The sequence below is a fragment of the Epinephelus fuscoguttatus genome, linkage group LG10 (assembly GCF_011397635.1).
Source record: "Epinephelus fuscoguttatus linkage group LG10, E.fuscoguttatus.final_Chr_v1".
Classification (NCBI taxonomy): Eukaryota; Metazoa; Chordata; class Actinopteri; order Perciformes; family Serranidae; genus Epinephelus; species Epinephelus fuscoguttatus.
In genome coordinates, this window is record NC_064761.1 from 37,982,361 (window position 1) to 37,996,846 (window position 14,486).

The 14,486-nt window shown below is 41.5% G+C and overlaps 2 protein-coding genes across 2 annotated transcripts in view; one reads left to right on the forward strand and one right to left on the reverse strand.

Annotated features, from left to right (window-relative positions):
• Positions 1–1,719: 1,719 nt before the first annotated feature.
• Positions 1,720–12,010, forward strand: atp1b1a (ATPase Na+/K+ transporting subunit beta 1a). Its single transcript, XM_049587762.1, has 6 exons — positions 1,720–1,982; positions 6,431–6,559; positions 7,945–8,100; positions 8,265–8,449; positions 10,457–10,540; positions 10,644–12,010. The coding sequence occupies exons 1-6, from the start codon at positions 1,889–1,891 to the stop codon at positions 10,899–10,901; spliced, it is 906 nt and encodes a 301-aa protein (XP_049443719.1). The 5' UTR covers positions 1,720–1,888; the 3' UTR covers positions 10,902–12,010.
• The window catches only part of nme7 (NME/NM23 family member 7), a 33,638-nt gene continuing 30,792 nt past the window's right edge, over positions 11,641–14,486 (reverse strand). The window contains exons 11-12 of the mRNA XM_049587759.1: positions 13,671–13,778; positions 11,641–12,087 (exon numbers count right to left, since the gene is read on the reverse strand). Coding sequence (XP_049443716.1) covers positions 12,055–12,087; positions 13,671–13,778 — 141 coding nt within the window. The 3' untranslated portion in view covers positions 11,641–12,054. The remainder of the gene's footprint in view (positions 12,088–13,670; positions 13,779–14,486) is intronic.

The following is a 14,486-nucleotide window of genomic DNA, read 5'->3' on the forward strand; positions in this document are numbered from 1 at the left end:
TTTTTGCTGTGGTATCCTGATACTACTCAGAAGTGTGATACTTTCACTGGTATCGTACCGTGGGGGGTGGGGAGCGGTGGGGAGTGGTGGGGGGTTGGGGGGGCGCCAAGGTGTCGGCCGGCATAAAACTAGCCAGGACCGCCTCTGACAATGCTAATACCAAAGTAAAGTACACTACAGTACTTTAGTGAATGTACCTTGTAAGATTCTACTAGCCTATTAGCACATTATCTTACCCAATATGTTGACATCATAAATTATGTATTTGTTTTTATATTTGGTTTTATCAATCTACATCTTAAAAGTAATGAGTAACTAAAGTTTTAAAATAGGTCTGAATGTAGTTGATTAAAAAGTGCACTATTTACCTGTGAAGTTTAGTGGAGTAGAAAGTATAACCTAGCAGGAAATGCTGGTACCATTGATTATTCATATTTGGTATTATCAATGTTAATCTTCAAAGTAACTAGTAACTTAATTTTAAGTAAAATAAGCCTAAATGTAGTGGGTTAAAACATGTATAAGTGTACTGGAGTAGAAGGTATAAAGTAGCAGACAATGCTTGTTTGTTTTATTAGTATGTTTTATTAGTATTTATGTTTCTTTAAAATTTTACATTTCTTATCAACTTTATAGCCACAATGATAACTTGAAATACACTAAGGCATGTTGCACTTGGTTACTTCTGTTGTTTAGTTGTGTAGCTATGGATCTTTGTTTAGTATTGTTTTATCTTACTATTATCTCTCTTTGGATGTTCGGCTATGATATGAGTGAGTATCATTACTTGATGATGGCGATGATTATGGATTGCTTTTGCTTTAAAACTTGATGATGGTGGTGATGATGATGATGATGATGATGATGATGATGATTATGGTTTGCTTTTGCTTTAAAATTTGTTTCAGATTAAGATATTAGGAATGGATGTTTCGGTTTGGTTTCTATTTTTGTTTCTTTTACTTATTATTCTCACGCGCAAACATAAGGTGTTGATAAGTATCAGAGTAATTTTTTGTAAAGGGGGCAGAAAATATAAGATTTTCTTCATTCTGCCTCCCTTTCGTCATGGCTGTGTAAACTATATGGATATGAAGATGTTAAAAAAAAGGTTTTGTTATTGGAACACATTCATGAACGAAATAAACTTCAAACAAACAAACAAACAAATGCTAATACCAAAGTAAAGTACACTACAGTACTTGAATAAATGTACCTTGTAAGGTTCTACTAGCATATTAGCAATATTAGCTTAACCAATAACAAGACATCATAACTTATTTATTGATTATTTATATTTGGTATTATCAGTGTAAATATTCAACATATCCCGTAACTTAAGTTTTAAACAAGTCTAAATGTTGGTTACAAAATGCAGTATTTGTGAATTTTAGCTGGGAAGAAAGTATAAACTAGCAGAAAATGCTAGTACCAAAGTAAAGTACACTACAGTAGTTGAGTAAATGTAGTCAGTAACGTCCCTCCACCTGTGGTTACCATGGCACTGGCATCATTTAAACCGTTTTGTGTCAACTGTTGGAGACTTTGTGTGAGCCCGGGTCTCTGTGTAATTTCATTAGTGTGTTAGCTTGTAGCAGCCCCCCCCTCTCTTCTTCTTCGTCTCCCTGTTACGCAAAAAGCAGAGGCTGAATGTGATTTGCTGGAGTCAGCCCTCCCTCTTCAGGGGGTAACTTATTACGGGAGTTTGCAGGCGGAGTCGGTTTCCCCGAGAGATAAATTGTGTGTGGTATTATTGGAGGAGTCGGGTACGAAATTGTCCTTTCGCGTTTCCTGTGAGGGACAGTCAACAGTCTGAGCTCGAGACACCTGAAACCAAACCGCTAAATCTCCGAGAGAGAGAAAGGGGGACATTACCGGGGGAGTTAACATGTCTGGAAACAAAGAGAGCGACGGCGGGTGGAAGACGTTTCTGTGGAATTCAGAGAAAAAGGAGTTTCTGGGACGAACAGGCAGCAGTTGGTGTAAGTCTTCATTTCCTTTATTGAACTTCCACGAGCGAGCTAACCGTGCGGAGACGGCGGTTACCGTGTCAAACACGCAGTGATGGAGGTTGGCTCAGAGAGGGGGAACTGTCGGTGTCCTGTTGGGATCTTTTTTTCTTCTTCTTCTCCATTTCCTGACTGTACAGGCAGACAGACAGACAGACAGACAGACAGCACCTGTTAGAGCTGACTGCCTTTGACATGCTGCGTCGTGACTTCGCTTTTCAATGGAGGCTGTGCGTTAGAAGTTGCTCTGTCAAAATCTGATTAAACTCAACTGTGGAGCACAAAACGGGCGTTTCTCACTGATATAGCCTCGTAGACACATTACAGGTCGAATATAGTTAAAAATAATGCTAATTATGTTTAATAAAAATCAATTAACTCGCTTTTTTTTGGCTCCTTTACACATTGAGTGTTAGCGCGTGAGTTTTACAAGACTCAAATTAGGCAAATTGTGGTTAATGCATTGTAATAAGAGATGATTACCGAAGGCGTAGCCCATACCGGGCCATTCATTAATAAACGTCCTTTATGAAAAGGTCATCCTGAAGGACAGTGTGTGGTGGGCCAGGACTTTTCACTAATCCAAATGGTGAAAGTTGGGCTGGGTTGCCTCACTGCTCTTGTATTTTAGCCTCTTAAATGAGAGTAAAGAACCAACAAGAGGACATTTTATTCCTCTATATAATAAGCTGAATGGCTAATGAGTCGCTCCTGTGTACAGCAGGCCCGGTTTGCTCTCACTCAAAGATTAATGGATCTAATCGTTTTACCCGTTTTCAAGACTTTAAGTCAGGGGAATGCTCGCCTTAATGCGGCCAGCACTGCTTGTTGATTTGATAGGATAACCACACGGGTCATTATACAGCGCCCATTAAGCTGGTTAAACCGTTTTAAAAATTACAAATGCCCCCTTTTCCCTGCCTCCCCAACCTGTGTGAAACACAGCCGGGTTCGGCCAGACACCGCTTGGTAACACGGTGCTGAACAGATCACGACTCACATGTCTCAAGGGCCGCCCCTCTCCATCTCACCGCCTTTGCTTTTTTTCTTCTATGTTCCGCTGAAAGAAACGAAGCAGTGCTCGGCATGTCTGTGCCACTTTAAAGCTCTCATTCCTCACAGCTTCATCAAATAAACAGCTGATTTCCGAGAAAGAGTGATAGCGAGGGGCAGGAATCACAGTAATGCTGCTGTGGTATCGTCACAGCTGCTGTGTGGCAACAATGGCGAGTTTATGGGCGAACTTAGAGCAGCTACTTGTAGATGGAAAATTTCAGTTAACACGCTACTGGTGCAGTAATATCACCTCTCCTGTAGTTGCACGACTAGTATGCATCTACAACATGGTTACTGGCGGTGTTTGTTCAGAGGGGAGGTGATGTCGCACTTCAGTAAAAGCGAGCGATGTTGCTGTTAAAGCAACAGGTATGTCCTTGAAGGCAGAGAGTTGCTGCAACAGTCTCAGTGTGTCTGTGCAGCTCGTGTGAGCAATGTTCAACGCTACACGGTGATTAAAGTGAGCTGTTTCTATTTCTGCTGTTTGATATTTGGCAGATTGAGTGTCACACAGCGGCTCAGATCGTCTCCGCCAGTGTTATAATCACATTGACTTATGTAATGTCAGAGATATATGCACCTTAGCGTCGACTGGGCTTCAAGTATAAAGTGTGGAGAGATCATGCATTGAGTGTGGTGTAAAATGTGGTGACGGTTTCCTCACAGCACGCTGCAGCAGTCTGGTGGGGGGAGGTGCTCTCCATTCAAACTCTGCCTGTCACCACCAGTAGGCCAGTTGACTGAGCTATTTACGTATTTGTGCAACAGGGTTGATATGTGCCGACAAAATGGTGTTGCCTCTGTCACCCACGTGCACTCACAAAGCTCAGGTAGTTGGCGGCAACTATCACAATGCCCACATATTCTGCTTTTAGTCAACTAAGAAGTGATACTGATACTAAAATGAAATGTCACAGAGCCAGACAGGGCTGACTGAAGCAAACAGTGGCTCTGACTTGTGACTTCACACCCCTGTTCATTTCACCTGCGTCCATGTGAAAAAATATTTTGCAGAGACATTAGGTGCTGCTTTTTAATTTTAAATCCTAAAGAAATCCCTGCACATAGCTCCAATCCTAGACATCTGTTCAGCACGGGTGTCAGTGTATAGTTTCCCTCTCAACAGGTGCATATAGCGCAGCAGGCCTGCTATGCTGCAGGCACGCTCATAAGAAAATAGCTCACCATGCCTTTACTTTGGTGGCAGGCGCTGTGACAGCAAGTAGCCATGTCCAAGTGGAGATATGTCACACTTATTCAGATGTTTTACTTGTGCTTTTACGCTGTTAAAGTTCTGAAGATCTCTTTAAGAGAAAAAGAGATGTTGCTCTCTTGATCATGTGTGCTGGAAACACTGCTCGTGTCCTTTCAGTGCGTTTTGAATGCCAAAATTCTCAGTATCAGAGTAGCACACGGCACGACGAGGGCAGGCACAGCGAGCCAGCTGAATCTCCTGCAGACTTCTCAGTTAACGCGGCCTGTAGCAGGAGATAAGGCCACGGAGCTGAACCTGTTATCGACCCACCAAACTGGTTTCGCTGTGGCTGATTTTGACATGAAACTGGCAGTGAGGAGACATTTTTTGGGAAGGTGCCACAATAACAGCAAACACATGAGGAATCTGGGAGCGCTGATGGTTGTCTGTCGGTTTTCAGGAACCCAAAATCAGGAGCCAGAAGATGGCTGTTGCTGTGTGACAGTGATAGAAAAACAATCTAGCAGCTAAAAAGACTTGTGTTATGCAGATAGCCAAAAGAAAAATGAAGTTTTGGTAGAGTTTTTCCATGGATTTCAAGGCCCTTTGTTCTTAACAGTTACATTCCTTTAACAGAAATATTTGTATGGAGAATTTTAAGATCTTTCCATCAATTCAGAATATATTTGTTGTTCTATTAAATATTAATTACCCTCTTAGGTGCATGGGAAATCAAATAAACTAGTAAAAACTGGATTATTATTTTAGGTCAGTTTTTAGGGTGTGCAGTAGGACCAGACTATAAACTGTAAATTTTAAGGTTTCATTTGAGATCACAGAAGACAAACATGTTGTGTTTGGAGATTCACTGGTCTTTGAGATCACCACAGAAACATTTTTTACACCAGTTATGACCACAATGTTACATCTCAGAGTCATGGTATAGAGGATTGTACAGAAACTTAATTACAGACAGAAAACACACCGCCCACTGAGAGCACACACAGTTAACTGTTGTTTTATGTCTTCCCTACTGAACCCGACTGAAAGTAGGCAAACAAGAAAGTTTTCTGTCTACAACGACGACATGAATAAACACAGAGGAAGAAAAAGTGGAGCCCTTTTTTCAGTTAGGTGAGGACAGTGTTTTCATGTCGAACCTGTTGTAAGTGACGACACGGTGGGGGGAAGGGTCTGCGTGAGAAGTGGCTTGTTACTCATTCTGTTGAACTGGGACCATGGCCCTACTGCTGTTGCATAATTGGAGTAAATTTTAAATTAGGTGAAAAAGGAAAATCCTACATGGAGTCACTATTGATGTAAAATGGCTTCCATAATGAGAAGAGAGGTGTGGAGGTTCTAGCAAAGGCAGCTTACAAGGTTTTTCTTGTCGCCTGAAGGGTTTGTCCAAAGTGTGCGAGCTGTTGAAAGAATAAAAGCTTTGCTCATGACTAGAACTGACTAGAGCTGCAACAGAAACCTAATTTGCGACTATTTTGATTTTTGAATATCCATTTTAATCACTTAATTAAATTAAAAAGCCAAACTTCTGCTGGTTTCATGCTTCTTAAGTATGACACTTTAATGCTTTAATAAATTAAATAGCTTTGGATTTTTGGACTGTTTTTATATTTTACTGTTTTACTGTTTATTTCTATGTTGCTCTGGGCAATTACCAACATTTTTTCACTATTTTCAGACATTTTTTTGACAAAATGATTAATTGTTTAATCAAGGTTGCAGCCCGAGAATTGACCTTACTTTGCTTTTAATTAAAAAATCTTCATGTTTTTTTATGTTTACTGGTTATTGAATTAAAACTTGTTTCCGCACTGTAACATTCAAAAAAACGTTAATCATTTCTAGGTCTGCTTTCCCCCAAATTGATTAATGGCTTGGTCTATGAAATGTCAAAAAATGTAAACAAAAAGCTCATGCTGATTTTCCACTTCAAGGTCTTTAAAATGTCTTGTTTTGTCTGGCCAACAATCCAGAGATATTTAGTTTGCAATGATATTAAACAAACAGTAAATCTTCACTAAAATCAGAGAATGTTTGGTATTTTTCCTTCATGAATGACTGAAAACATAAATTAAACAGTTAATCTGCGCTGTGTTGCACTTCTAATCCTTTTACACTATTAATGAAATGTTTGTTTTTACCCCTACAGCTAAAATCTTCCTCTTCTACGTGATATTCTACGGATGCTTGGCTGGAATTTTCATTGGGACCATTCAGGCGTTGCTGCTCACGTTAAGCGCCTACAAACCAACCTACCAGGACAGAGTCGCTCCCCCAGGTAAATTCGCTATTCACATTTTTACTTTTTAAGTGTCCTGCTGCAGTGATGGATGTTTTTGTTCAAGCTCAAGGAAGAGTTGTTTTGGGCTGTATCAGAAATGTTTTTGGCTGTGTGAAGTCTCTGTGATGCTGCGGCTGTCTGTGGTTCATGTAGTAAAAAATGACTGTTGGGGTGTGCCTTGCAGCTACTCAATCAGTTGTCTTTCTGACCTTAGATAGGTTCAGCCATTTTGTCCTTCACTCCTCTCAGCCAGTCAATGTTCCCCCCCTCAGGCAACAGGGGAACTGTTGTCGCTTACACCCATTGTGACTGAAATGATTCATGTGTGCTATGACTGTGTCACAGCTGACATGTTTACATACATGTGTGACCAGAGTTTGTAGTTCACTCTCTGTATAATAATGGGTTGGTTTTATCACAGCTTAGAAGCCTTTAAGCTTGTTTTGCTGCAGAAAAATTCTAATCTGTAGTCTTGTGAGAACATCAAACGCTGTTAGAGTTACACTACGAGTGTTTTGAAATATCCTGAGAGCTTGGAGATGGTGTAGATTTTAGGTGCTCAGCCTTGTCTTGTTGTGCCAGTACTTGTTTGCACAGCACATGCTCTAGCCTTGGCGGTATTTTTAGCAGTCATTGTAAATGACTGGCTTCATGCACGCGGGTTAGTTTGCCTGCCGTTTTGTCTGTCAGCCGTCCGCTGCTGACAATCAAAGAGTAGCCTGGAAGAGACAGAAGTGTGGCGCGCTTTGAGCTGAAGTGAGTTTCCAGTAGTGGCATGATAAAGGAAGCAGGGAGTAGTTAGATTTTTTTTTTTTCAGAGCTCAAGCCCGCCTCTCACTCTGGGGCTAAAAGTTTCCATTGTGAGAGAGACACACGTGAGAGTGGATGGGTGGGGGCAGGGTGTTGGTGAACTTTCACAAGCCTCTACTGAAATTCAAATGACTAAACTTCCCTGTCTCTACGGCTCAAATAACTCGAATCTCCCTCCTAACTGTGGCAACAAATAAAGATTGGAGACCGAGAAAAAGCACATTAAATGTCATGTTTGCTTTCACTGCTCTTACCCATCTCATTCTCTTTATGCCACGCCTCACCCGGGCCTTGTGCACAAGGTCTGTGGAAAATTACAGCTATAAAGAGCTGACAGAGACCATCTGAGGAAATCCCCAAGACCCTACATTGTGTGTTGTCCTAAGATAATAGACCCGAGGCTCTTTCCAGATTCTACAAAGAATAGGTCACATGACATACAGCTTATGTTTGGGGGGGGGGGCGACAAATAGTTTTTATTGTTTTTCCCAAGTTGTTGTTTTTAACTCTCCTAGACTCAATCTTTTCCCACTTACTTTGTTTCTTATCAAAAACTATTTTGTGTTTTTCAGGTCTATCACACACCCCACGCTCAGAAAAATCCGAAATTTCCTTCACCTTGACCTCGCCAAAATCATACAAGAAGTACATCGATGCCCTAGACGATTTCCTTGGGAATTACAATGATACGCTTCAGGAGAGTGAGCAGAAATTCGAGGACTGTGGAAGCAAGTATAATCCAATCACACAGGGACTGTTATACTCTCTGGCTGATCCCTGATTAGCATGTAACAATCAAGATTTGTCATTCATATTTATGTCTTTAGATCAGTTAACAATACATTCTCATAACAAACATCTTAATAACACTTCTTAAATGTACCGTTTGCAGCTGCTCCTTCAACATACAGGGACCGCGGCAGTCTGGAGACCGACTCAGAGGAGAGGAAAGCCTGCCGTTTCAGGAGGGCTTGGCTCGGTAGCTGCTCAGGGATTCCCGACGCAAGTTATGGCTTCAAGGATGGAAAGCCTTGCATCATCGTCAAGCTCAACAGGATTGTCAACTTCAAACCAAAGGTAGGTTTACAGCACACTTAGAACATTATAGGTTTTATTTTTTACAGGTGCATTCACACTGATAAAGGGTTAAGAATAAGTTTAAAAGGGGAGCTATTATGCTCATTGTCGGGTTCATACCTGCATTTTGGGTTTTTGGAACATGTTTACATGCTTTAATGTTAGAAAAACACTATTTTTCCTCATACTGTCTGTGCTGGAACACCTGTATTCCCCCTCAGCCTCAAACACTCCGCGTTTCTTTAAGCCCCCCTCTCAAAAAAGCCCTGTCCGCTCTGATTGGTAAGGATTTCAGGGTATAGCGGCACCTTTGAACGTGAATGATCACCAATAAGAGCTCCGGAACCAAAATCTTCACAAGCAGATATTTTCCAGCAGGAATATGACGTGAAATCGGAGAAAAATTTACACGATCAACGTTAGCATGTAGCAGTGTAGGCTAAACACTTGCAGTAGCACGCCTGGAGCAGATAACCATAAGAAGAAATCCGTCACCAGCTGACGTCAGCTTGTCTCAAAAGTAGAAAAGACAGTTTTCAGAATGGTCTAAAGCCTGAGGTTTTTGCTCACAGATTACTTTTAAGTCATTATTTGAAACTTTGGCCAAGTTTGATACGAACGTAACATTTTATGACAGAAAATAAGGAAAAGCATAATAGGTCCCCTTTAAACCAGTAATGTTTAAATGTGTCAGAAAAAAATATATGAGAGCAGATTCTTAAAGACTGACGAAACGGGTTTAATCTAATTTAACTAGTATGAAACGTCACCCACCAAGGACTTAAACTTGGCAGCCCACGTGACACACAGTGTAAAGCAGCTGTGAAAATCGTGAAACTTAAAGCAGCACAAAAACAGTTCTTGGAAGGTAAATCAGCCGCATTCAGTAGCAGTAAATCAGGAAGTTTGGTTTTTAAAAAAAAGCATGCAGAACATACTGTATGTTTGCCTATCTTACATATTTTATCTTCAGTACTGATTGACTAACTTTACAAGACATTTTCATGCATCCAGCTGCAGGCCACAAGTTGGATATGATGGATTTTTTTGTTCTGACGTCACTTGAATGCAGCGAAGATGTGCTCCATGTCTTTGATGTGTAATATGTGTAAAATTCCCCATCACAGTCAGTTAACTGCTGCATATGTGAACAAAGCTGTGTACACTTAAGTGTCTCCAGAGGGACGCATGACGCTGGGGCCACACCGCCCGCGGAAGCGCCGCGAATAGCCTCGAAGCGCCGAGAAGAGAAGGCAGTTTCCTTTCGGCGCCCATGTTAACCGACTGTGTCGTCCACACTGGCCGCGGCAGGCTCACGATTTGCAGCGATCAGTTCAGCGTCTGGTCTATTTTCTGCGCGAGCCGCGAGCGAATCTGACACGCCAGGCAGTGAAAAACAAGAGCTGGAAGCAGAATTGCTTGTCGACGGCGTGGAGAAATGCGCGTCTGATGTGAACGGAGGTGCTCCGGCGCGCACGAGAATTTTGGTGCGCTGCGCTTCCGCGGGCAGTGTGGCCCTGGCGTGAGTCAGCGTCTGTTGGGACTGAAAACTACAAGTTTCAAAATGATGTGAAGTTAAAAGAAGTGACGTTTCTAGACTTTTGTAGCCCGCTCCTACAGCCACATTAGCTGATGCAAGCACAACACATGACTGAACTGTGGGCTGGTAGAGTTGTGGGTAATGTAGGCGGCTGAACTAAAAAACAGTTTTTATCTTTTTAAACTGGCCATCATGATTGAAACACAGTTACAGACAGAGCTACATTAGTGGAATGCTCCACAAGTTACAAATTGTAACTCACTACACAAAAGTAACATGCTGTTTTACACATTTGCAACCTTGCCGTGGTCTTGGCAACTTACTTAAATACTAAATAAACTCGCAACACACCAAGTTGCATGCAAGTTGCACCATTTACAACCATCACCCTGGTTCTGCTGCCAACCACAATAAAACCTTACAAACGACACACCAGGATGTTCATGAACATGTCTCTCTTATTTCAGGCTCCTTCTAACAATCAGTCCCTCCCAGACGCGCTGCAGAGCAGACTTCAGCCCAACGTGATCCCCATTCACTGCAAAAATAAGGTATGTTTGATTTGACAGCATTTGGCCATGATGTATAAGTACGTACAGTATGTATTGATGCTGTAAGAAAGGTTCGAATCAAAGTCAACCTTGCTGTTTGCAGAGAGACGAGGACGAAGGCAAGATCGGAGAGATCAAGTACTTTGGCATGGGCGAAGGCTTTCCTCTCCAGTACTACCCGTACTACGGCAAAGCTCTGCACCCCCAGTACCTGCAGCCTCTGGTGGCCATTCAGTTTACCAACCTCACCATAGGCCAGGATATCCGCATCGAGTGCAAAGCATATGGCGCAAACATCGCCTACAGCGAGAAAGACCGCTATCAAGGACGCTTTGATGTTAAGTTCCAAATCGAGTCGTGACCTCAGCCATGATGAGCACTCTCATTTTGAAACAACTAAAATGTAGAGAATAAAAGAGTTCAGATAAAACACCACTAGTCTTTGAACATTCATAATATACAGGACCTACACTTAATCTGTGTGCTTTACACTAGCTTTTCTGTGTGTTTGTCGAGGGTTAGAATGTAAAATACAAGAGTAGCAATAGCAAATATTTATTCTACTGTACATGAAAATATTCCTTGAGCCATGGGATGTGTTCATCTATTACTGTAAAACCGCAATTCCACTACTGACGTGTAGCGAGCTGTGTTTCTGTCCCCAAAGTATTTCATCCTAATGTGGTTTCTATATATTTTTGGAGTGTCCAGTGCTGTAGTCAAGTCCTGTTGTAATCTCTTTGTCTTATGTCAGCTTTAGTGGTCCAAGGTGTGTGCGTGTACGCTCGTGTCCGTGTGCAGGTGTGTTACTCAATGTGAGAGCGTGGGGTGTGTGTCAATGTGCTCTGACTAACTGAAATACTAGCATGGTACTCTGAACCTTTACGGCCCATGTTTGAGTAAATGACTGCGCTCCATGGAATCCTTTTGTTCTTTTTTGGCGTGTTTCTTCATCCAAGTTCAAGTTGACTGCGGAAGGATATGTTTGTACACCTTTTCTTTGTTGTTCACCTTAGCTGTAGGATATGGTTTGATGACATTTCTGTTTGATACTCTTACATCTGTTCATTCTTAATTCATAGTGTAGAGCTTTGTGGGTCCAGCCTAGAAGACTGTCACCTCCATGGAAACAGTGGCAACTCAGTGCTTGAAATCTGTTTTGCTGGAGACATCACATGACGTGATGCAACTTACTATTGAATGTTTTAGCCATTTTCATGGTGGAAGAATTTTATATTTATGCAGTTGTACATTTTTTTCAAAGTGTAATGTATGAATCCAATACCAAAGTCGCTGGTCAAAAAGTTAGAGAATATCAGAGGCAATGCAGTATCCCGTGTAATAAGATGTTTAGTCGGTGTGAAAATACTTAATTCAATGTTGAAGATCAAAACACTTGTCAGGAGTCTGCTCTTGTCACTTTATTTAATCTGCATAAGGCTGAAACAATAAAACAGAAAAATGAGACAACTGTGAAGTCTGTGAATATTTAGTGAAATGTTTTCTTGTCGCGCTCATCCGTCCAAAATCTTGAAGAAATATTGCACCTGTAAAAGGAAGAGAAAATAAATGACAGTACCGATTGAATTTAAACATAAAGAGTCAGTTCGAAACAGAAACAGATTTTTCTCCTAACCTGTAGTGCTATTTATCAGTCTAGATTGTTTTGGTGTGAGTTGATGAGTGTTGGAGAAATCGGCTGTAGAGATGTCTGCCTTCCCCCAGTATAACAGAATGAGATGACACTCGGCACCAAAAAATACATCTGAAAAACTCAACATCAGTGTCTTTCCAGAAGTCATGACCTAGCTACTCAAGATAATCCACAGACAGTGTCGTGAGCAGTTTCAAGTAGGAACCATTTTCTTTCTACCAAACTACACCTGCCAAACGTATCATTGCACAGAGGGCAGTGTGCATCTACTGCTAGCTCACCTAGCACCACCAAGCTAGCTACTGTTACAGTTCATCCAAGGAGGACGCCATTAATGCACAAGGCTCTTGTCCACAAGCCCTCAGGAGGTGCACCTGGCTTTAATGCCAATATTTGTTTGGCCAAACAGTGGACTTACAACTTTTGAGTCATCATGTGACACCACTGGGCCCAAAAAGGCTGAAAGTCTAGAAAAGTCACAAGATTGGATCATTTTATTTCCTCTCAAGTTAGCCGAGGGCTAAACCAGAAGTTAGCCGCTCAGCCACCAATGATGATGAAGCAGCGCATATCATCCAGGTGATTTTACATGCAGCAGTTTGTGGCTTCAGGCCCCACTGAGCAACTTTCATTGGAATGAACGGGGGTCCCGTGTCGAATGCTACATCAAGGTGTTTTTAACACATCCATACCCGTCCATGAGTAGATGCACGTTTCCTTCTGTGTCGTGATTTGGTTGCTGGAATCAGTTTGTTACAAAGAAAATAGTTCTGACATGAAACTGCTCACAAGGTCTTTGGATTATCTTAAATAACAAGGTCATGATTTCTGGTAAGAGACTTTACTGACATTGCTGAAACATTGCCAACACTCGACAACTCGCACCAAAACAATCTGATTAATAGAGGAAGAGGAAAAATACTTAGTTTTGATTTTGGGGCTACCTGTCCCTTTAACATCAAAGTATGAGCCAGTCTTTTCTCTGTGATATCAGAATGATGACACTGTAAACGTTCAGAGTAAATTCTCTGTACAAGCCCTTTCTTGGCCACTGTGTCCCGTTCTTGGGAAAATGGTAGCTCAGTCAGTCACAGGCTAATGTTTAACAAGGAGGCATTTGTCCGGGCAACAGATCAGGAGTGAACAATGACGCTTGATGGGTCAGACCCACTCCCTACAAAACAATGGTTTTGTTTCAAATTCCTCTGCCATTCTTGTTCTCCTCAAAACGCAGTGTGAGCTGAGGTTGCCCCGGCCCACAGAGCAGAGTCATGAGACACGGCTTCTCACAGAGTCGGGGGTTTTGTTCTTGGCCAAACGCAAGGTAGTTATTTATGCATGGACTCAAAGACAATGAGGAAACCTATTTGCAGGATCAGAGAAACTACAGATGGAATCACGTGGGTGTACTCCACAGCACATGGAGCATACAATGTGTGTGTGTGTGTGTGTGTGTGTCAGTGACATGGCACCCACCTCCAGAATACCGTCTTCAGGGAGGTCTGTACAGTGGATGGCGTTTTTCACTTTGTCTTTACCGTAAAGAGCACGCAGCGTGTTTGGACGAAGATGCCGTGAAATTTCCTGTTGGATGAAAACATCTCGATCGTGACTCCTTCAACTCATAAACACAGATAAATCATCTTATTAATATTCAACTCATGACTAGAGTTGCAACTAATGACTGTATGTGTTATCAGTTAATTTGCCCATTATTTTCCCAATTAATCAATTATTTCATTACTTAAATGAAAGAAAATAATTAAATCATGCCGTGTGTAATTTCCCATAGCCAAAGGTTACATCTTTAAAAAGTATGTTTTATTAAATTATTCAGTTTATTACTATGTATGACAAAGACAAGCAGCAAATTCTTTCATTCAAAATTAAAAGCACATATTTTTCCTGTTACCCACAGTGCTGTTTGTCAGTCTAGATTAATTTGGTGTGAGTTGCTGAGTGTTGGAGATGTCAGCTGTAGAGATGTCTGCCTTCTTTCCAGTTTAATGGGACTAGTTGGCACTGGAGCAACTAGTAACGCCAACACCAGAGCAATCTAGACTAATAAACAGCACTACAGATGAGACAGAAAATGTGTACTTTTGATTTTGGGGTGAACTGTCCCTTTAAAAAGCATGAACTCAGCAAATGTTTGACTTTGGCTGACTTTTTTTTTGCTTTAAAAAAAGACTATAATTTGATGATCAAAATAGTTGCCAATTAACTGACTAATTGTTGCAGCTCTACCCAGCACCACAAACATGGAACTAACAACAGTGATGTAAAAGGTTT

Coding starts and splice junctions, on each gene's coding strand:
- atp1b1a (XM_049587762.1), top strand. CDS start 1,889: ATGTCTGGAAACAAAGAGAGCGACGGCGGGTGGAAGACGTTTCTGTGG. Junction 6,560..7,944: donor GGACAGAGTCGCTCCCCCAG/GTAAATTCGCTA, acceptor TGTGTTTTTCAG/GTCTATCACACACCCCACGC. Junction 10,541..10,643: donor CCATTCACTGCAAAAATAAG/GTATGTTTGATT, acceptor TGCTGTTTGCAG/AGAGACGAGGACGAAGGCAA.